We start from the raw sequence: 21260 nt of genomic DNA, 5'->3' as shown, positions 1-21260 counted from the left end.
TGTGGGCAAATGTGAAGCATTAGCGCACATTTTGGCTTCGGTCGCTGCTCCTGCACGCTCCCGGCATTCTGATGTTAACAGGAAGTGACGTCACGTGTCTTCTTTGTGACTTATTTGGGGTTATTTTGTATTCCACGCTACACAAACCCACAAAGAAGAGACTAGACCGCAGAAACGGTGGCGAATCACTTTAGAAACAATAAATATTGGGTTAAAGTTGCAGAAAAGTTGCGATTTCGCGGGTTTGCTTGATTTTGCATTAATAGTTGCGATCGCAACATCGTGAAATCCTGGAGGGTCTGAATATTAATAAAAATGACTGTTTTAAACCATTGGCTAAGGTCTAGTAGCTCTGTCAGTTTCCTTAAAATCCGTCCACTAGTTCATGAGATATTTTGCTAACGCTGCAGACAAACAATTACATGATCGCACACCTTTTGCAGAGGAGGGTGATCGTGATGCTCAGTTATTTCCAGTGGTGGGAAATTTTAATACTTAGGTAAATTTGCAAGAACGAAAATGTGAAAATACTGCATTACGATTAAAAGTCCTGCACTAAGTACTGTAGTAGTAACTTGTAGTCATGATGTGTGTTTTTTTATTTTTTATTTCATGAATAAAATCAGGATGACTAACCTGCATGCTCCTGATTGTATCTGAGGTTGCAGAGGTGGGTTATAAAGTTACTGATTAGGCACTCATCTCTGGAGCTTATTCTACACAATCAGCTTGTTTTTTATTAGAAAAGAGTAAATGTTCATAAAGTCTTTACAGGTTCACGTCCTGGATTCAGTGTAGCTCCGGCTGAGCTGAACTTCGGATGGGACGAGATTGAACTTAAATATCAAGACACTCCAGGACACTTTCTCCTTAAATTGGATAAAACACTTTTATTCTTCGCGGCTTACATGAGTCAAACTCCCTGTGGAGAAAAACAACATTTTAGTCTCTTGATTTTCAGGGTTAAATGTTTGCTTGATGAGGGTGCTTGTGTTGGAGTCCATAATCTTTGTCCTTTGGATGAAATCACATCTATCAAACAGGCTTCCTTACCACAATTAGTCCCATCTAATTTACAGTTTATGCTAATTTTACCAGATGTATTTTCAAATTTAACATCGACTTGTATGCAGACGATGGAATAATATTTACACAGAGAAACATTTCCTCAATTTTTCAAGTCAAACTGTTTGATTGCGAAACGAGCAGCGATTATATCTCGCTCTGTTTTCTCCAGGGAGAAAAGTTGATACATTAAATCACTTTAGATATTATCCCACAAACCTTTTACTAAAGTTTCTGTTTTGTCTCTTTATTGTGATGTTGACAGATCGAGTTTTGAGAAGTGCTTTGAGCTCTGAGCGTGAAAATAAATAAAATTAGCTCGTCACAGAAAGACGAGTCACACCTGTGTTTGTTCTACAGGATGATTTCACAAACACAATAAGGACTAATTTCCAAATATGTTCAAACGTCAGAGCATTACCGTAGCTAGAAATTAAGCTAACGAGCTTCTATTAAGAATGAGATGAGAGGACAGAGACCAAGAAAGGTGATGTGAGTTTTTTAACCTCTTTGTTGTTGAGATAAAAAGTAAGACACTTGCAGACCTCTTCTCTCAAACTCTGATAAATGTTTTTTCATTAAGTTTAAAAACAGGAGGTAAGAGAAGCACAAGTTCCTCTTTGAAAAGGTTCTTTCACAGAGTTCTGTTGTGTATTAACACAGTTATTCCATTTTTAGCGGTTCTGAAAGCCCAAAATCATACAGAACCTCCAAAGATGAATGTATGAAACACCGTGTGAGGAGTATTTTGAGTGTGCGCATGGTAAATAGCTTTTGTGGACTTTTATAGCCCAATTTTTACTTTATATCCTGCATTCTGCACCTTATCCTTTCATATATCACTTTAACAGCTCTACAAAGGGCTTTTAGATGTCATCTCTGTTTCCAGAGCTTTTTAAAGATAGCCGGCTGATACTCCCAACAGAGGACCGGTGCTGTAATATATTACTGCTGCAGCCTTCGCAATGGATGCTCTGTCATTACCTCCCTTCAAAACAACTGTCTGCGGTGAAGCGGCCGTAGAGGAGCGTTCATATGCAGATCCACCTCTTTCCTCAAGGAGACTTGCTGATGAGATCACTGCAACACGAAGCTGCATCGACACGCCCTCTGCACCAGATTAATATTCATGTTTTCTGTTGTTTTATCTCTCTTGTGATCATTTTTTATGTCCCGATTCTTTGCTTTTTTCTTTCAGGGCAATGTGACCTTTTCTTGTGCCGAGCCCGTTTCTGTCGCCGTGACGTTCCCCGGCCCCCAGAGCTTCCTCCAGCTGCCGTGGACATTGTCATCCTCATCAAGGGGCGTGTCCGTAGGGTTTCAGTTCAGGACGTGGAACGAGGCGGGGCTTCTGCTCACCTTTGACCTTCCCCAGCAAGGGGGCGTGGTCTGGTTGTACCTGAGTGAGGCCAGACTCCACCTGCAGGTCCACAAAGGAGGCAAAGTGCTGCTGGAGCTCAGTGCAGGTCAGGCAGCAAAATTTGGTTTAAAATCAACTTTTAGACCAATTTATGATCCAAAGATCTACATAAAAACATGTATTTGTTTTTCCAGGTTCTGCTTTAAATGACGGTCAGTGGCATTCAGTGGATCTTACCTCCAGGCGTGGCCGTCTAACCGTCTCTGTTGACAAACAGGAAGGTGGTGTTGCTCACGCCGCCCCCTCATTTCCTGTTTCGGTATCAAATCAAGTCTTCTTTGGAGGTAAGAGCCAAACAAGCCACCAGGCTGGAATTATATAACAGGGTCAAACTGCAGACCTTAAATCTTAAGATCCGAAACACTTCGGTCAGTTAAAATTCAGCGAGATCCGCCTGAAGAAATTCTTCTCAAGCAAAGGTCCAGAGGGATAAAGAAAATTAGACTTAGGCATGTCATAATATAGTTCTTACTTTCAGAACAACAACTAAATAACAACACACCTTGAGCTGTTATGGGTTTTAACTACCATTACTATCATTAAAATAAAATCTCTTCATGTTTACGAGATTTGTTGGTGGCCATCAGTGAGGAGATCTGTCAGATTTTAGTGATTATGGTTGCTAAAATGTTTTGTCTTTAATGCTTTACAGCCACCATTCCAGTGAAGATGGGATATTGTGTAAGACAAATAAAAACAGAATACGATGATTTGCAAATCCTCTTCAACTTATATTCAATTCAATGCACTACAAAGACAAGAAATTTAATGTTCAGACAGATAAACATCAATGTTTTTTTGCAAATATTCACTCATATTTATTTGATGTCTGCAACAAATTCTAAAAAAAAACTGGATCAGGGGCATGTCTACCACTGTGTTACATCCCCTTTCATTTAACACTAAATAAGCGTTTGTTGAAGCTTTGTAGGCCACGCTGTTGGACAGAATGTGACTTGGCGTTGTCTTGCTGAAATAAGCATGGACGTCCCTGAAGGAGACGTCGCTTGGATGTTCGCAAATGTTGCCCCAAAACCTGTATGTACCCTTCAGCATTAATGGTGCCTTCACAGACGTCCAAGTTACCCATGCCATAGGCACTAATACACCCCCATACCATCAGAGATGCTGGCACAGTCTTTTTCCTCTTTGGCCCGGAGGACACAATGTCCATGATTTCTGAAAACAACTTGAAATGTGGACTCGTCAGACCACAGGACACTTTCCCGCTTTGCATCAGTCCATCTCAGATGAGCTCGGGCCTCGAGAAGCCGACAGCGTTTCTGGGTTTTGTTTGCATGGTAGAGTTTAACTTACACTTGCAGATGTAGCGATGAGGGGCCATGTGGTGATATTCGTTACAGAATGATGCAGTGCTGCCTGAGGGGTCAAAGGTCACGGGCATTCAGTGTTAGTTTTCAGCCTTGTCGCTGACTTGCAGAGATTTGTCCAGATTCTCTGAATCTTTTGATGATTTCATGGACTGTAGATGATGAAATCCCTAAATTCCTTGCAGTTGTATGTTGAGAAACGTTGCAGATTTTAATAATCGCCTCTGTGTCTGAACGAGACAAACAGGTTTTAAACTCTCAACAGGAAGAACGAACACAAGAGTCCATCAAGGCTGGATAGAAACCTCTATACCTTCAAAGCTGACAGCCATGCTGCATTTCCTCACTCATGTTGTTTTATTGTTTGTACCTCTGCAGGCTGGGTTCTGCAGAACAATAATAATGTGCACAAGTGAAAACCAATATTGATTTTACTGAAATGTAATAAATAATCTGCTGATCTGGGTCCAGATAAGAGTTTATCTGGTCCACCATTTGAGGACCCCTCTGACCATAGATGGAACTTTGTCCAATGCTTCAAGCTATCTCGTCATCACACTTCTGCGCGCCATTATAACAAAGTAATCAGTGTTTTTAATCTCACCAGTCATAATGTTTTGGCTGACTGTGCAGTAATGTATTCAGATTTGAAAGCCTCTTTCAGCTGGTGGCAGTTTTATAATTAAAGTTGTAAGTCTGCTGTATCTTTCTTCGCTTTTTATCTTCTTTCACGCCATTTTTCCTTCCTTCTGTTTCCTCTTTATCCTCAAATTTCCTTTTATCTCTCCGCTCTCGGTCGCCTTTTGCTCCCTCTTTTTCTTTCTTTTGTTTAATTTTTCATCTCCTAAACTGCGGTCTCTTTTGTTTTCCACCTGCTCAGCAAAATTGGAAACCAGACATATTCTTTGCCGCCTTAGGCTTTTTATCATCCCGCACATGCAGATTCTCAGGTTTACACACAACTTTTCTTCCACATTTCATGAACTGCAGCAGGAAAAAAATAGCTTCAGTCATTCCAGGTAAATTATCACGAGTTTACTGATGTTTTCGATGTAAACTCTGTCACCTGATTCTGTTTTTGTTTTCCTTTATTCAGGTTGTCCTCTTGAGGACTCCGTCCAGGAATGCAGGAACCCCCACGGCGTCTTCCAGGGCTGCATGCGTCTCCTTACTTTAGACAATCAGCCGGTTGATCTGATCACGGTGCAGCAAAGACTTCTGGGAAATTACAGCCAACTGCAGATGGACATGTGTGGCATCCTTGACAGGTCAGAGCTACTGAAACGCATTTTAACAGTCCACCATTAAATCGTACTCACACAACAACGACTTTAGGTTTATTTTAAGGCGTTTTCAGCAAACATAGTGTTTTCACTGCTTGCAGCAATGATTTTCCTGAAGATATGGCTAAAAGACTCTAAATATATTGTTTTAGATTTACTCACAAACTAAAGTGTTCAATGCTTTGTGAAAAAAAATGGTTGTACTCTGTTTTAAGGAGAACAGGATGTGAAAATAATGGCCATGTTTTATTTTAACACTGACACTGTTCAGGCCAGTCAGGTTAAATATAATATTGGCATTTGTTCAGTGATGGTTTTATGAGTTACCAGGAGTGGGGATCGAACCCACGAGGACATCTGTCCATTGGATCTTGAGTCCAACGCCTTAACCACTCGGCCATCCTGGTTCTGGATTCTTAGTTTTATCAGAAGTTAGCCCATCCTTTTGGTTAAAGGGTTTCTGTACTTTAATCTCTGAGCCTTCCTGGTGATGCCTTGTTTATTTTAAACAACTAAAAGTAATGCAATATTTTGGTTTAAACACTAGCATTGTAACACAAAGGTTTCATTCCTTTCCTGAGGAGTGTTTTATTACTTACGCTGGGTGACATAACTGCCAATTTCTTACTCTTGTTTTGACATTCTTTGAGTATTATAGTTGTTATTCATTAGTGATAGGACTTATAGAGAGTCATATACCAGGAGTGGGGATCGAACCCACGAGGACATCTGTCCATTGGATCTTGAGTCCAACGCCTTAACCACTCAGCCATCCTGGTTCTGTTTGGTAGTCCTATTACGTGTCATGTAATGTAATATGGAAACTGTGTATGATTTCTGCTTCCACATCTGTCTTCTGATCTCCACTACTCATTGTTATCTTTCACCAAAATCCACAGGGTGAGAAGAGAAGAAGCAGAGGTGCAATATTTTGGTTTTCTTTTCATTTCATTTGAGTTGTAAAAAAAAACTGATCCCATGAGCTGGGATTAAAGTGTGTTTGGTTACTATTTGCACAGTTTAATAGACATTATTCCATGTTCACGTCTCCACATGAATCGTGGTCATGCTTGTTTGCTTCTTGGATCTTAAGCCTTCTTGCCATCCTGGTTCAGTCTTAGTTTTGTTAAAATGCTCCTGAAAGACAGAGGAACGTGAAGAGAACCGAGTGTCGGTATACTAGAGGAACAGCGAGCATCATCCACATTCACTGCACCAGAAGCTGGGCTGTCCCTTTCAGTAATTTAATCTCTCAGCCTTCGGGGTGACAACTTTTTTCTTTTAATCAACTAAAAGCAAAACTCTGTAGGGTACTGATGTCCAAGTCTTTGAGCACAAATTGATGTGTGTTTATACACCATGGCTAGAAGTATTCACTCATCCCCCTTCACATACAGTTCAACATGAGGTTAGGCCTCACAAAGGTTCAGGCCAGTCATGTTAAATATAATATTGGCATTTGCTCAGTGATGGTTTAAATGGCTTTATAAGTTACCAGGAGTGGGGATTGAACCCACGAGGACATCTGTCCATTGGATCTTGAGTCCAACACCTTAACCACTTGGCCATCCTGGTTCTGGATTCTTGAATCATCAGACGTTTGCCCATCCTTTTGTCAAAGGGTTTCTGCACTTTAATCTCTGAGCTTTCATGGGGACATCTTGTTCATTTAAACAACTATAATATTTTGGCTGAAACTAAATGGATAGTCTTCAACACAAAGTATTCATTCCTTTCCCAAGGAGTGTTTTATTTCTTCTGCTAGGCAGTATATCTGTCTAATTTCTTCCTCTTGTTTGGACATTCTTTGAGTATTATAGTCATTATTTATCACTGATAGGCCTTCATAGAGAGTCAGATACCAGGAGTGGGGATCGAACCCACGAGGACATTTGTCCATTGGATCTTGAGTCCAACGCCTTAACCACTCGGCCATCCTGGTTCTGGATTCTTAGTTTTATCAGAAGTTAGCCCATCCTTTTGGTTAAAAGGTTTCTGTATTTTAATCTCTGAGCCTTCCTGGTGACGCCTTGTTTATTTTAAACAACTAAGGCCCGGTTCAGTACTCACACTTCCACCCTCATGTCCTTCGAATGGGCGTTAATGCTGAAGGGTTTGAGTGTGTAGTGTGTCCCAATTGTCCGGAGTGCTCTTTGGCCCCGCCCCCTTTGTGTACTACATCCGCCCTTCGGCTGAGCCTGCATCCAGGTGGACTTTGGCGAAGTATTTACCCACAATTTACAGCCGCATGTGACGTTTTGATTTTTTTCTTTTTATTATTATCTTTATTGACAATGAAAGGGTTTTGAATTAAACGGCAGAAATATGGAAGTGGTGACAGAGCGAGCTGCATCTGTCACGAAAAAAGCAGTTTTTAAATGTAAAGTATTGAAATAATTCTTGTTTAACACATGTGAATACTATCAAACTTTGCTCCGTATTCAACAAGTCAGAACAAAACACATTTGAACAGCCAAATATCTCAGAAATCATACACTGTAACTTTGCATGAAACGAAATTTTAAGCTTAATATTGTAACACAAAGTTATCATTCTGCTAGGCAACATACATTTTCTTTATCCCTCTTTGGAGGCATAATTGTGGTTATTTATCAATAACAGGCCTTCATAGAGAGTCATATACCAGGAGTGGGGCTCGAACCCACGAGGACATCTGTCCATTGGATCTTGAGTCCAACGCCTTAACCACTCGGCCATCCTGGTTTGGTCTGAGTGAAAAAATGAACCACCTGCAGACGTATCAAAGGTACTTTCCAAAGATCGGTCAGATTTAAACGACATTAAACTAAACATGTGAGTTCAAACGTGTTGATAGTTTCGATGAAGGGCTCAATATCAGACACATTTAAATCCACTTAAAGGCCGTTACACTGATACTGTTTTGCACTTAATGAATCAATTTCTTTGATAGCTGAAGGATTTCATAAATTGCTGCACCTTATATATAATCTATAGTTAGTTTCAGCCTCCTGGATTCACACAGTCAGGAGACGAATGTTGTAACACTTTCAAGTGATGCAGAAGAGAAAAACACATTAATGATAAGCCCACTGAACAACATGCAACATCTTAAAAACAGTCCAACTAATATTTCTTTTGTTTCTACATCAGTAAATATTGGTTTGACTGGATCAAACCACTGAAAAATTACAAATGATTCTTAAACTAAAAAGGTCTGACTTAAAACTTTATTTGCATACGAACAATTTCAAGCAGAGAAGCCAATCAGAAGTCAGGGGTTTGCTGCATATCTTTATTTTTTCATAGCAGCTCTCATTGTTTTGTCGCCAAACGCGAGGACAGCATTTTTCTCTCTCCTCTTTGATTTCTTTGACAGCATAATTTATCTGTGAGGTGAAGCATTGTGCTTTGTCGAATCCAAGACACAAACTATCACACACAAATAAATAAATAAACAACAGCAGCACTCACACTGACAGTGTTTTGATTAAGAGATGGAGAATTATTGTTCAGAGCAGATCGGAGACGTGTTTTTTCTCCTAGGTACCTGTCAAATTTGTCTTTTTTTGTCTCTCGTCTATAGTTTTCACCTGCCTTTCTTATGATTTGCCAGCTTTTATCATTTCTGTTTAATTTACCATCCTGATGATATTAATAGAATCGCTGTCCTGCCGAGCACAAAATATAAAGGAGTCTTTGAATTCATCGCGTCTGCTCATTATCCAAGTTTTTCTGGCCTGTTGATGTTGTTTCGGTCTTAAAATATCTGTTTTAAAGTGCCTTAAAGGCCAAAGTTTGATTAAAACTCAGCGTCCGTGAGCTCCGAAGTCATAGAGAAAATGGACTTCACAAACACTTCTCTGACCTAAGATCAGGCTAAAACATTTGTGTTTGCGCATCTAAAGGTCGTTGTGAAGAACGCAGAGGCAGCCAAGTGTTGAATTGCCTCGAATCATCAGTTTTCTGACAGGAACTGAATCAGCACTCAGATCTAAGAAGTATAAATATGATCCCTCAGAAAGCTTTATTTTCACTTAGACCCTAAGTTAGCTTCCTCTTGAACAATTCAAGTACTTTTACAACCTTTAGGGTTCACACTAGGGTTAGTCCAACATATAAATGTTAATTATTAATTTATTGTTGTAATAGTTTACCAGAAGTGGGGTTCGAACCTACGAGGGCTTCTACCCATTGAAACTTAAGTCCAACGCCTTAACCACTCGGCCATCCTGGTGTGAAGTTCTGCGTTTATTTTTCTATTTTTCCTCCTGAAGACAGAGGTACGTTAAGATCAGCGGTCCCCGACCTTTTTAGCTCCACGGCCCGGTTCATTATCAGACAATATTTTCACGGAACGGCCTTTAAAGGTGCGCCGGATACATACAATAAAATAAAACAATACGACCAGCATGAAAATATAAACGTAAAACCACCGTGTACTCACAGCTTTGTTAGCTGCGTTATCAACATGATTAACACATCTCCTCCCCCTGATGCTCTCTGTGTTCAAACATGCCCTTCAAAATAAGATACACCACAGATACAAAGAATACATCTCACCTTAACGCTGAATCAGTGGAGCTGTTTCTCAGTAACGAGACGGTCCCATCCTCCAGAGACGTTTGTTTTTTACTCGTTTTGCTGCTTCTGGGTTTGTTTTTACTGGTAACGGATCACATGACCCAGATAAGCGTTCTGACGCACATCAAGAGGGAGTCATAGATGGATGGAGTGGAGAGAATCCGGTCAGTTTTTCAAAATAAATGTCGTTCAGACTCATAAAATAAAAAAAACGGAAATACTGTAAGTTAGTTATTCTTTCACCAAATGACCCAGTCCTGGGATTGGGGACCTCTGCGTTAAGATATGTTGTTTCAATAACATATGGCTCCTCCAGAATAGCCAAACGGTTTCAAATTTAATACATATATAAATTTAGTGTTTGTCTTGTTCTTGTTCCACATCTAAGGGGTTTGGGATTACAGTTCGGGTCGTTGGGGGCAGCTCACAGATTCCTTACCTGCTGCACGAAACTGTTTCACCATTTTTACAAAACATTTGCAACAAATATGTGTGAGTGTCCAGCAAGAGTCTCAGTTTAACGGTTTTGTTGCAGGAATCTCTCCGTCCTTTTCTGCAGTGTGGACTCAAGCAGGTTCACAATTTCATTCGAACTGGAACTGAAACTGTGTGTATTTTCTCACAAATACATACTGATTTGACTTTTTTAAAACAATACTTTGAGTCTTTGAGTTTTACTTTATTGAAGAATGGATCCCTTTTATAAGTTGTCTTCTTGTGTTTGTGCAGATTTTACGTCGTAATTAGTTGGTTGATGCCATTTTTCAGTGTTTATTTAATTGTTTTCCTAAAGTCTGTCAACATAAAGAAGCACTTTGTTACGTTGGATTCTTGATGTCAGTTTGGTGTGTATGACCCCCTATCATGACAGCATTTTATATTTTGGACAGGAGAATATTGATTTCTGTTTTCCGCACATAAATGTATTTTTAAATCAGCACAGATCAAGAAAAAGTCTGCAGTTTAATTATATATAACCAGCAGATGATGGATATTTCTGGAGCAGCTGATTTCCTCAGACTTTGACTGTTAGGGCTTCACTGATGTTGGAATCACCTTTTCATGTTCGTTGATTTAAGGGTTTTTGTTGCTGCTGTGCGTGGTTAGAACCAGCAGTCAGAAGAAATCTAAATTTAGTTTCTTTAACTACAAAGCGCACGAACACCGAGCTGTCTTCTGTGTTCTTCGCCGTCATTTTCTGCCTCTGATGTTGAAAAGCTTGCGAAACCTAATGATGAAACAGCCAAAGGAGCAGCTTTATGGAGCAAAATGATTTGTATGCAGCGTCTTTACCCTCTGCCTCTTTGTTCTGGGCCTATCTTTGATTTTTAGTCCAATAAATCCCAATATCATCAGCTTTCACGATGAGGAGCTGTGTTCAGAGGTTGACAGTAAAGGAGGTGCATTTGCATGTGTGAAATAAAATAAACAAGTAAAAAAAGCTGTAAAAACACAATGAAATATAAAAATGCAATGCATTTTCTGACATCATGTTTCCTATCTTCGTCTACATACTAAACAAACATTTCTCTTTCCTAAGAGTCGTAACTTACTGATTTCTTTTTTTGTGACTCAGTATTGTATTTCTACATTATAAGCATCTCTCTTTTCATTTCCACCGTCTCCTTCCATCCTCCTACGCAGGACTGATGTCATAATGGTCGTAGAAGTACAGTATTTATCTAAAAATAGCACACAAAGCTTTAGTAACGTCTCCCAGGAGGTGAATTTATCGAAGGAGCCTCTTCAAACACTCAGAGATCTGCTCTTTATTCAGAGGAAAACCTTTTTAGTATTAAATAAAAACCTAAAGCATCAAAGCAAACCTAACATGTTTTGAATAAATAACCTCAATCCCAGCGTATACACATTGTATTTGAGGTATTTTTAGTCACCAAACATTCTGACACATTAGAAATCTTAAAAACGTATAACATTAACATTTTCTGGTGCATCTGACAGATTCCTCAGTCAGGATAAAAACTGAGGAGTTTCGACTCTTTGAACAGTTTGTCGTGTTTCACAAACTTTTCCTCAAATAACTCTGAAGGAATTCGCCGTCATCAAGTTTGTATCTCAACAACCTGCGACTGTCGGGGATTAGTTGGAGACGTAAAAACTGCATAAAAACACATTTTCTCACTCCGTATTGGTACTATTGACACATTTGCGTACGTAACTGTGGATAGATTGCAACATTCCTGCAAATGACTCAATCATGTGTCGGTTTCGTTGTGATTTCTTCTCCTTTTTTGTCTCCAATCAGTCACAATTTGATTTCCAAACCATCCCGAAGTTGTCTCACACTTTCTGACTCGTAGAATGAGATGGGTTTGAGACGTGTCACGTTGTTTTGTTTCGCAAATTGTTTCTGAACATGTTCAAAACCCCTGCGACACGAGAGCGATGACGAAGTGGTTTCTTCACGGCGTGGGTCAGGTTTGTGTGAGGTTGGACCCAGGAGTACTGACCCGAATTAACTTTTATTAAATGAAAGAGCCAGCTTCTGTAGCCGAGGACAGAAGCGGCTGAAATGAGTTTCCTCCGCAGGGTGTCAGGGCTCTTCCTTAGAGATCGGGTGAGAAGTTCGGTCATCCGGGAGGGACTCAGAGTAGAGCCGCTGCTCCTCCACGTCGAGAGGAGCCAGTTGAGGTGGCTTGGGCATCTGGTGAGGACGCCTCCTGGACGCCTCCCTGGTGACGTCCCACCGGGAGGAGGCCGGAGGAAGACCCAAGACACGCTGGAGGGACTGGGAACGCCTTGGGATTCCCCCGGAGGAGCTGGCCCAAGTGGCTGGGGAGAGGGAAGTCTGGGTCTCCCTGCTTAGGCTGCTGCCCCCGAGACCCGACCCCGGATAAGCGGAAGATGGATGGATGGATGGATGGATGGATGAAAGAGCTAATGGGGCGGCAAACAACAGAACTTTACTAAACTGGAAGATGACAAGGAACAGGAGGAGGGAGTCAGCACAGACTCAAGAACGACGGGGAAGAACAGAACGTAAAGGAACAACTAATGAACTCGAACGACAGTCACCTGGTCAGGGAACAATTAGGGACAGGTGAGAGTGGGCGTGGCAGGAGAGAGCTGAAACAAACAAACACAAGAACCCGGAAACAAAACCGAACAGGGGACACCACACAAAGGAATGTAAACATAAATACAGATCCTGACAGGTAACGAGCCGCCATTTTAAAGCTGACGAGCAAACTTTAAAACACTGAATAAACAAATTAGTCTTCAATTGATGTCCATTAAATTGGACGAAGGGGTGGCTTTGGCCCAGTGGTGGCAATGTCTTCTTCTGATTGGAGGATTGGGGGTTCAGCCTGCTGACCCTTCGAACCCCCACACCCCTTCCAGTGTTGGTCTTTGAGTGGTAGACTTTAATATGTAGAACAGAAAACAATATAAAGACATTTTACTTCATGCTACATTCTAAAAACAATACTGTCAGTTAGCTTAGGAGTGGTAAAGGTAAATTTTGGACTTTTTTGGAGATGAGTGCAGCTTTCTCTGTTTTCAGATTTCAAAGCAGCGTCTCGTCTCATAAATCCGCTCAACTTTGCTCCGTCTCTCCCAGGTGTTCTCCCAGCCACTGCGAACACGGCGGCCGCTGCAGTCAGTCCTGGACCACGTTTCACTGCAACTGCTCCGACGGCGGCTACAGCGGCGCCACCTGCCACAGCTGTGAGTCACATGACACACAAACGCCGTCACGTGACCGGAGGGCAGACAGGAAACAGAAACAGACAGACGCTGGTTTGTTGGACACGATGAGAATCGTTGGAACGTCTAAATATTTAAAGATCTAACAGGACAAACCAGACTGAATCAAACATCCAGATTAAATTAAGTAAAATAAAAGCCTTTATCTGCTTTATTTTAAACAGAAACTAGAAATAAATGTTGTTTTTCTTTTTTTACTGAATCAGAACATTTCAGTTCTTTAAATCAGCTTCATCTTATTCTTTTTATCCCATTAAAAAGGAGTTAATTGTACAGGATAGATTTGACTTATATGCTGTAAGATAAATCTGAGAACACAGCAGTACTGCCATTATTTTATTAAGACAAAAACAAAGATAAATAACTATACTTTTAAAAATAAATACGACAAATTGCAGATTTTGCTTCTCGTATTAACCAGCTCTGTTTCAGGCCTTAAGTTTTAACTTTTTAGTTTGTTTCATGCTGAAACTAAGTCAACTATTTGTGCAGATGTGGATCATTCCCATTACTTTAATTAAAAATGCAAAATGCAACATTAGACCTGGATTCGATTTCTATCGTCTGTTTAAAAAATAATCCAAATAAAACATCATCTTAGTTTGTTTGAGTTAAGAGAAAAAGTTACAGCTCCTTTTGAAGCGTAAGCATTTAGCAACAATAAGGATAAATGTGAAATATACTTAGTTTTAGATTAATTTTATTGGTCATATATAGTCATTAAACCAAACGTTAACAAACTGATTTGAAATCATTAGAGTCAGAGTATCAATCCATGATGTATATATCTCTTTTAAGATAATAAAAACAAGATAATATATCTGTATTTTCTGGTGTTAATAAAGATCTAAAGCGCACACAAACAACCCGAAGCTGAAGGCTCCAGTTTTTAAATCAGGAGCTGCAGTTAATAAATCGATCAGTAATCTGGATATGTATCTGGTCATCCTTTCCTTTTGAAGTTGCAGTTTAATAAAAACTATTTGCACGTGGGCGACGTGTCGGAGGGTAACGATCCTGTGGCTAAAATCCCAAACATGCTGTAAAAAAACTGGATCGAGCGTTCTGCTCGTGTTCTGAATGCTTTTAGTGAAACTGAGAGCCGAAGGTTTCCCACACAGCTCGCTCCGGGTCAAACTTTTACTCCTTGTGTCTCTGTGGCAACTGTTGTCTGACAACACCGAGCGGATATTTTCTGTACTGTGATGATAAGACACTGACATCCTCAGTCCTGATCTTCATCCTGGTCTCAGCTCGACGCTGACCTCTTTCTCTCCTCCCAGCGGTGTACGAACAGTCCTGTGAGGCGTACAAACACAACGGCAACACGTCGGGGTATTTTTACATCGATGTGGACGGCAGCGGACCGATCCGACCCCAGCTGGTCTACTGCAACATGACCGGTGACTTCCTCCTCCTCCTCCTCTTCCTCCCATCACTCCTCATTACTGCTTTACACCATTAACATTTAAATAACTTCAAATTAGGCTTCTTTCATCACATTTTAACTTCTTTATGACCCAAAGGGCAAGTGTTAGCATAATATCTAATATAGAATTTTAACGAGACTCCTAGGAAGTCATAATTGGGTGTACGTCGCAATCCAAGATGGCCTCCACAGCCAATAGACTTGAGCAAACACAAAATGTCTCTAACTCAGTCAGCTGTGAAGACACTGAGCTGAAAGTTGGTGTGGTAGTAGCTGAGAGTCATCCCCAACACGTATCTTTGGAATCCCTGTCTGTTAGCAAAATATCTCATTAATCTCCGGCCGGATTTTATTGAAACCGAATCGATGTTTTTGTCCCCAGATGAGAAGACGTGGATGGTGATCCAGCACAACAACACAGAGCTGACCAAAGTGCGTCCGTCTCCGGGTGTCAAGCAGCTCTTGGTCCACTTTGACTACATGTCTGAAGAGGAGCAGCTGCTGACCGTCATCGACCAATCAGAGCACTGCCAGCAGGAGCTGTCCTACCTCTGCAGGAAGTCCCGCCTCCTCAACACGCAGGGTAGGAAGTGTGGTTGACGTGAAACGTTAGGATAAAAAAACAAAGATGGCTGGTTTGACAAGAAGATGCTCTAAATGTTCAGAAGGCCTGCAGAGCTAAACAAGCTAAAACAGAAGCTAAAATCAGCTAAACAGTATCTATTAGCTAAAATTAGCAAAACAGTAGGTAAAAGCTAAACGTGTAACAAAAATGTTGCTAGAAGCTAAATGTAACAAAGCCAAAGTAAGAGCTAAAATTAGCAACCAGTCGCTAAAAGCTAAATGTAGCAAAGTCATAGTATAAGTTATAATTAGCAAAATAGCTGCTAAAAGCTAAATGAAGCAAAGCTGTAGGAAAACCAAAATTGAGCAAAAGTAGCTGAAATTAGCAAAACAGTAGGTAAAAGCTAAACGTGTAACAAAAATGTTGCTAGAAGCTAAATGTAACAAAGCCAAAGTAAGAGCTAAAATTAGCTAAACAGTTGCTAAAAGCTAAACGTAGCAAAGCCAAATAAGAGCTAAAATTAGTAAAACAGTAGCTAAAGATTAAAATCAGCAAAACCACAGTTGAAAGCTAAAGTTAGCCTAACTGTAGCCAACAGCAAAGATCAGGAAAACTGTAGCTAAAAGCTAAAATTAGCCGTTTTGTGCTCCATGGTGTTTTATTTGTTTTTATGGGATGTTTTCTTTAGTTTCTCCTCTGAAAAGTGATCCAGTTTCTTTTCACATAAACACAGAATATTACTTTAATTTACCAGCTGCTGTCATTCCAAGAGTTTTACAAGAAAGAAAAACGTTAAAAATGCAGAATTTAATGTTGATATTTCTAATTTTAGTCTCCTGAGGACGACCACTCATCTTCCTGAGCCACAGATTTTAATCTGCTCACAGCAGAACTACTAAAATATCAGATTTTTTTTTTTTTTTTTATTATCTTTGTTTTGCTTTCTTTTATTTTCCAGGAACACTGACTTGGCATTTTTTACTTAAGTAAATAGTTCATAGTGAAGGTGTTAAATAAAATTAGGGTTATTTTAAGGATATTTTTGCAAATTAAATCATTACTGTGATCTCTCATTAAAAGACTTTTGTTCAAGTTTTCATATCATCGTCTAAAATAAATAAAATGAACAACATGAGTCATCCGATCATCTGTTTGGATTTATATTTTAATAATTCAAAAGTAAATCTCTCTCTTCAAATATTTTATCTGATTCTAATCCCTTTAATCTCCTAATCTTGTCTTGAGGGTATTTTTATTTTTTCGCTTCAGTTCGCCTGAAGCGCGAGCTTAAATAGGAAGTAACGATTGTTAGAAACAGAATCAGAACCGCTTTGATCTTTAGGTTGTTTTTTAATTTCAAAATGTTTGACCCAAGCTGTTACAGAGCACAGAAACGTTGTAAAGAGATTTATTTAAAGACAGTAAAGCTTTTTCTTTTGTTTTGAGCTCTTTATTACAGTCAGAGCAGCAACATTAATGTTTAGAAGACTTCTAATAAGCAAATAATACAAATATAAGTTCAGTTAATTGATATTTTTACACCAAGCTTGCTTTAATCTAAAACTATCTTGAGGTGTTGGAAGGACTTCACAGAATAAGGAAGAGAGACAAAAACAGCAAACCTCATATTAAATTTAAATAAAAGCTGCAGACGCTACTCTGATTGTAACAAAATCAACATTTTACGCTTTTACAGACGATAATCTCGGTCTGTTTATGCAGATCGATGGGGCAGAAAGCTGGATGAAAACTGAGAAAGTTAAAAAAAAAACAGAAAGTAGAAGAAGAGAAGCTTCATTATAAACTGTGGGAAAACAAAGAAGTCCTGACTCAGCAGAGACATTTTAAATCACCCTCAGAGGGAGAAATATGGTTTTTACTATTTACTGACATCATCTGCTGTTTCATCACTTATTTTCAACTGGAAAACAGCCATTTGTCTTCAAACCACTCGTTTCTCCACCGCCCTGAAAGGCGGGTGATCATGTAGCTGCCTGTAATTGTTCGTCAGAATCAGAAACTTTGTTTTGATTAAAGAAAACTTACAACAAAATGACATACAGTGTCATTCAGTGACTAAATGACATTTTTTCCTATCTACAAATATAAAAAGAGAATTATTAATTAATTTAACAGCATAAAAGTATATTTTTGTGTGTTTGCATCATTTTATTTGCACAGTGATTGTCCGACTGTGAGCATAATAATAATAATTTCCTTAACAACTGGATGGATTTTAATAAAAAGTTATTATTGGATGTAGATCTGTAACTCCGTGTTTGGATTCAGCCTGATTCAAGATGGCTGCCACAGCTAATCGACCTGAGAATACACAAAGATGGCTCATTTTTACAGATGTTAGGCTAAGATTTGGTGTGGTAGTAGCTGATAGTCATCCCCAACACGGACTCCGGTGGTAAAGAAACGAATGCAGTTACATGATCGCCCGTTCTTCGTGGCGGCAGGCGAAGTTCAGGCGGCGAGGTGGACCCGAGGTGCAGTCCGAAGATTTTAATCTAAAAATAAAAGCCGAGCGTGACGGAGGCTCGGTGAGTGAGAACAGGTGGGTTAACGAGTCGTTCAGGAGAACCCAGGTAACCATGACAACATGAAAATACACAAACGAGACTGAAACACGCTGAAAACAAGGCACCAAAGGATTCCAGAAAAAGGCAGAAAGCCCGCAGCGTTTGTCTCTGTGTTTCAGAGGGTTCCATGTTCAGCTGGTGGTTCGGCGGTCCCGGTACCGGTCGGGTCCAGACCTACTGGGGCGGAGCTCATCCGGGCAGCCACCGGTGTGCCTGCGGCCTGCGGGGCGACTGCGTGGACCCACAGCACTACTGCAACTGTGATGCCGACCGCACCGAGTGGTACGTAAACGCCGAGTTCCAGGAACTTTATCAAGAAACTAAAAGATTCCTTCTGTAGTTAAAATAAATCAATTACTCTTTTTAAAGTTCCTCAACAGAGTGCTTCTCTGTTGGTCAGGTATTTTTGTCAATATTTGAAAACATAAAACGATTAGAGTTTAGCAGCCTTATTTCCAGTTAAATTAACCTGTTCTTGATTAGACTCTAATGTAAAAGCGATAAAATTAACCACTGAAGCCTGTTTCTTCATCGCTTCTAAAAGTTCAAATACTGTGTTTACAAACAAATACACCAACTATTGTGTGGTTCTTTAACTCGGCATAATTTAGAAGTTATTAAAGAGATTAAAAGGCAGGAATAAGGTGAGCTGTGCCACATCTCAGTCAGGAAACCTTTGTCTAACGCAGGGGTGTCAAACCCAGTGACACAAGGGGGCCAAAATTAAAAATTTGGTTCTAGCCAAGGGCCAATCATGATCAATATTTATTAAAAAATACATAAATTAACCTTAGTTTTAGATGTATTATGTCAAATCATTCATATAGAAATATCAATGACCTTTTCCCAGTTACAGATTATACAGAATTTAGAGCAAACAGACTTTAATGAACACAGACAAACAGATCAAACTTCAAAAAGCTCATCATTAGCTGTCATTTCTTACGCCTCACTCAGCTTTTAAATGAATTTTNAAAACTTCACTAATTAGGCTCAGTTTTTTTAAGCAAAATAAGAATCAGAGACTCGATCTGAACCAGACTAGAGGGCCGGATGAAATGTTACAGAGGGCCAGATCTGGCCCGCGGGCCTTGAGTTTGACACGTGTGTTCGAACGTGTTCCCAGACCGTCGAGAAGCTCCTTACAGTCGAATCAAACCATCCTCAGCTCGTAAAAACTTTAAAAACAGCCCTGCAGTTCGAGAGCCGCTGGGATATTTGCTGGATCTGTAGGTTGGCGTTGGCGTATTTTGAGGTGGCCAAATATGTGCCAGTCTGCAAAAATTTCTGTTCTCATTTGAACTGACCACCTGCGCAGCTGATTTCCCTGATCAAACCTGCTTGGCTCGGAGGAATGTTGGCTCGGATTTAAACATTTATAGCAGATTCCTTCTCTCCTCTTTTAGGTTTCCGTGCCTTTTTAGTCAAATAAAATGTCATAAAACCAGATAAACAACATAAATATGTCAACATAAATGTCAACCAAATGAGAGATTATGAAACACCAGCACAAAGCTAAATGCTGTAAACTCTGATTATATTTATTTATTAGGAAGAAAATAGTCGAGCCATAAATTATTCCTTCTCCAGGATCGTCCTTTTACAGGAGAACAACATAATTCTGTCATCTTTGTGCCCAGCTTCCCTGCTGATGCTGTTTCTGCACCTCCTCCTCCTCCTCCTCACCTGACAGGAAGATTGACGTGCAGATTATCTGAACACGGGTGTAAATGAACAGAGCTGCTCGCTCAGCTGTCCGTCAGGAGCGCTCCTTTGGAAATGGCCGTCACAGGAAGTGGCAGAGATTGAGCGTTAAGTGTCGGGACGGATGCGATCCGATCCGACGGGCTAATAAAACGTTTTCCGGAAAAACGAGTCGGATTACCGTGTTCCTGTTGCCGCTGCCTGTCAGGTTTCATCCGGGCTAATTAGTCTAATTAGGATCCTTGTCAAACGATGAGGAGTTTATAATTTGTCCTGTTTTATGTTTTTACCCTCCGTCTCCTCATTTCTTCCATTCTTGCGCTCCTTCTCTTCATCTTCCTCCTCCTCCTCCCGCAGGACAGAAGACTCGGGTCTTCTCACCCACAAGCCGAGCCTCCCCGTCAGGTCTCTGGTTCTGGGGGACGTCCAGAGGCCGGGGTCCGAAGCCACCTACAGGGTGGGACCTCTCCGTTGCTATGGCGACAGTAAGTGCGTCCGCCGCGGCCGTTTGGTTGCAGAGGATGAAGGAAAAAAAAAAACAGAAATCTGTCGCCAACATTTTAAAATTTATTTCTCTCCCAGGACTTTATACCAGAAGTTAAATAAATCACACCTCAGTGAACAGTTTGGATCTTTTTTTTATCTTTAACTCATTCAGGAAATGTTGCTGGGAGTTTATATTTTTGTAACGTTTATATTTTTCAAAATATTTAACTTTATTTACACATAGAGATCTCTTTAATTCCTTCAAAATCATTTTTTTTAATCTGCTTCAGCGTCCTTTATTTATCCTTCTTTACTTTCGGTCTCTAGCTAATGTTCTGCTACTTTAAGCTAGATTTTAGCTAGCCTTTTGCTTCTTTAAGCTTTTAAAACTCAGTTTCAGCTTCTTCTCAGCATCCGTCCTTCTTTCTGTGATTTCTGATGGTTTTTTTCTGCTGACGTTCCTCAGAGAACTTCTGGAACGCCGCGTTCTTCGACAAGGAGACGTCGTACCTCCACTTCCCGACGTTCCACGGAGAGCTGAGCGCAGACGTCTCCTTCTTCTTCAAAACCACGGCCTCCTCCGGGGTGTTCCTGGAGAACCTGGGCATCAAGGACTTCATACGGATCGAGCTGAGCTGTGAGTACAGTCGGAGCCGAGGGGCGGAGATTTGCTGCGGATTAAACCTGGAAGTTTTAATCTGCCTGCACCCAGAAAATTCAGACTTAATCTGTCTAAAAATATCCTGCAGAGGAAACTCGAGTGTTTTATGAGGAGAAGCTCAGTAATCCTGACCTTTGTGGCCCCAGCATCATCACCACTTCCTGTATTTTGTTGACGTGAAGTAAATAATCTTCAGTTTCTGGGAAACGTCTACCTGCAGACAGAGCTCAAGATCAAATTGCAGTCAGGGCCGGAGCTCCCACTGAGGACCCCGAGGTCCGGACCTCAGTGTTTCTCTGCTGTGTAGATTATAAAAACATGAATCCAAACAAGGCTTTTGAACGGCGTGGTTCTCTGCGTAGCTCCACCAGTTTCCTGTAGGAGGCGCTGCAACTGTGTGCAGCTGCAGCCAAACTCAATGTCTACGAAGAAGAGC

General features: G+C 40.4%; 1 protein-coding gene and 6 non-coding genes across 7 annotated transcripts in view; 1 reads left to right on the top strand and 6 right to left on the bottom strand.

Annotated features, from left to right (window-relative positions):
* Positions 1-21260, top strand: part of LOC108232834 (contactin-associated protein-like 4) — a 118327-nt gene that overhangs the window by 72017 nt on the left and 25050 nt on the right. Inside the window, exons 8-16 of the mRNA XM_037973024.1 lie at positions 2264-2531; positions 2620-2769; positions 4913-5084; positions 13246-13352; positions 14675-14794; positions 15203-15403; positions 18093-18255; positions 20035-20162; positions 20630-20800. Coding sequence (XP_037828952.1) covers positions 2264-2531; positions 2620-2769; positions 4913-5084; positions 13246-13352; positions 14675-14794; positions 15203-15403; positions 18093-18255; positions 20035-20162; positions 20630-20800 — 1480 coding nt within the window. The remainder of the gene's footprint in view (positions 1-2263; positions 2532-2619; positions 2770-4912; positions 5085-13245; positions 13353-14674; positions 14795-15202; positions 15404-18092; positions 18256-20034; positions 20163-20629; positions 20801-21260) is intronic.
* Positions 5424-5506, bottom strand: trnal-caa. The gene has a single exon. It is a non-coding gene; the product is annotated as a tRNA-Leu (tRNA).
* trnal-caa lies at positions 5796-5878 on the bottom strand. Its single transcript has one exon. It is a non-coding gene; the product is annotated as a tRNA-Leu (tRNA).
* On the bottom strand, positions 6592-6674 carry trnal-caa. Its single transcript has one exon. It is a non-coding gene; the product is annotated as a tRNA-Leu (tRNA).
* trnal-caa lies at positions 6959-7041 on the bottom strand. The gene has a single exon. It is a non-coding gene; the product is annotated as a tRNA-Leu (tRNA).
* On the bottom strand, positions 7741-7823 carry trnal-caa. The gene has a single exon. It is a non-coding gene; the product is annotated as a tRNA-Leu (tRNA).
* On the bottom strand, positions 9233-9315 carry trnal-uaa. Its single transcript has one exon. It is a non-coding gene; the product is annotated as a tRNA-Leu (tRNA).

This window comes from Kryptolebias marmoratus, linkage group LG20 (assembly GCF_001649575.2).
Source record: "Kryptolebias marmoratus isolate JLee-2015 linkage group LG20, ASM164957v2, whole genome shotgun sequence".
In the NCBI taxonomy this organism is placed as follows: domain Eukaryota; kingdom Metazoa; phylum Chordata; class Actinopteri; order Cyprinodontiformes; family Rivulidae; genus Kryptolebias; species Kryptolebias marmoratus.
The sequence above is the reverse complement of the archived record's forward strand: the minus strand, read 5'-3'. Positions and strand labels throughout refer to the sequence as shown.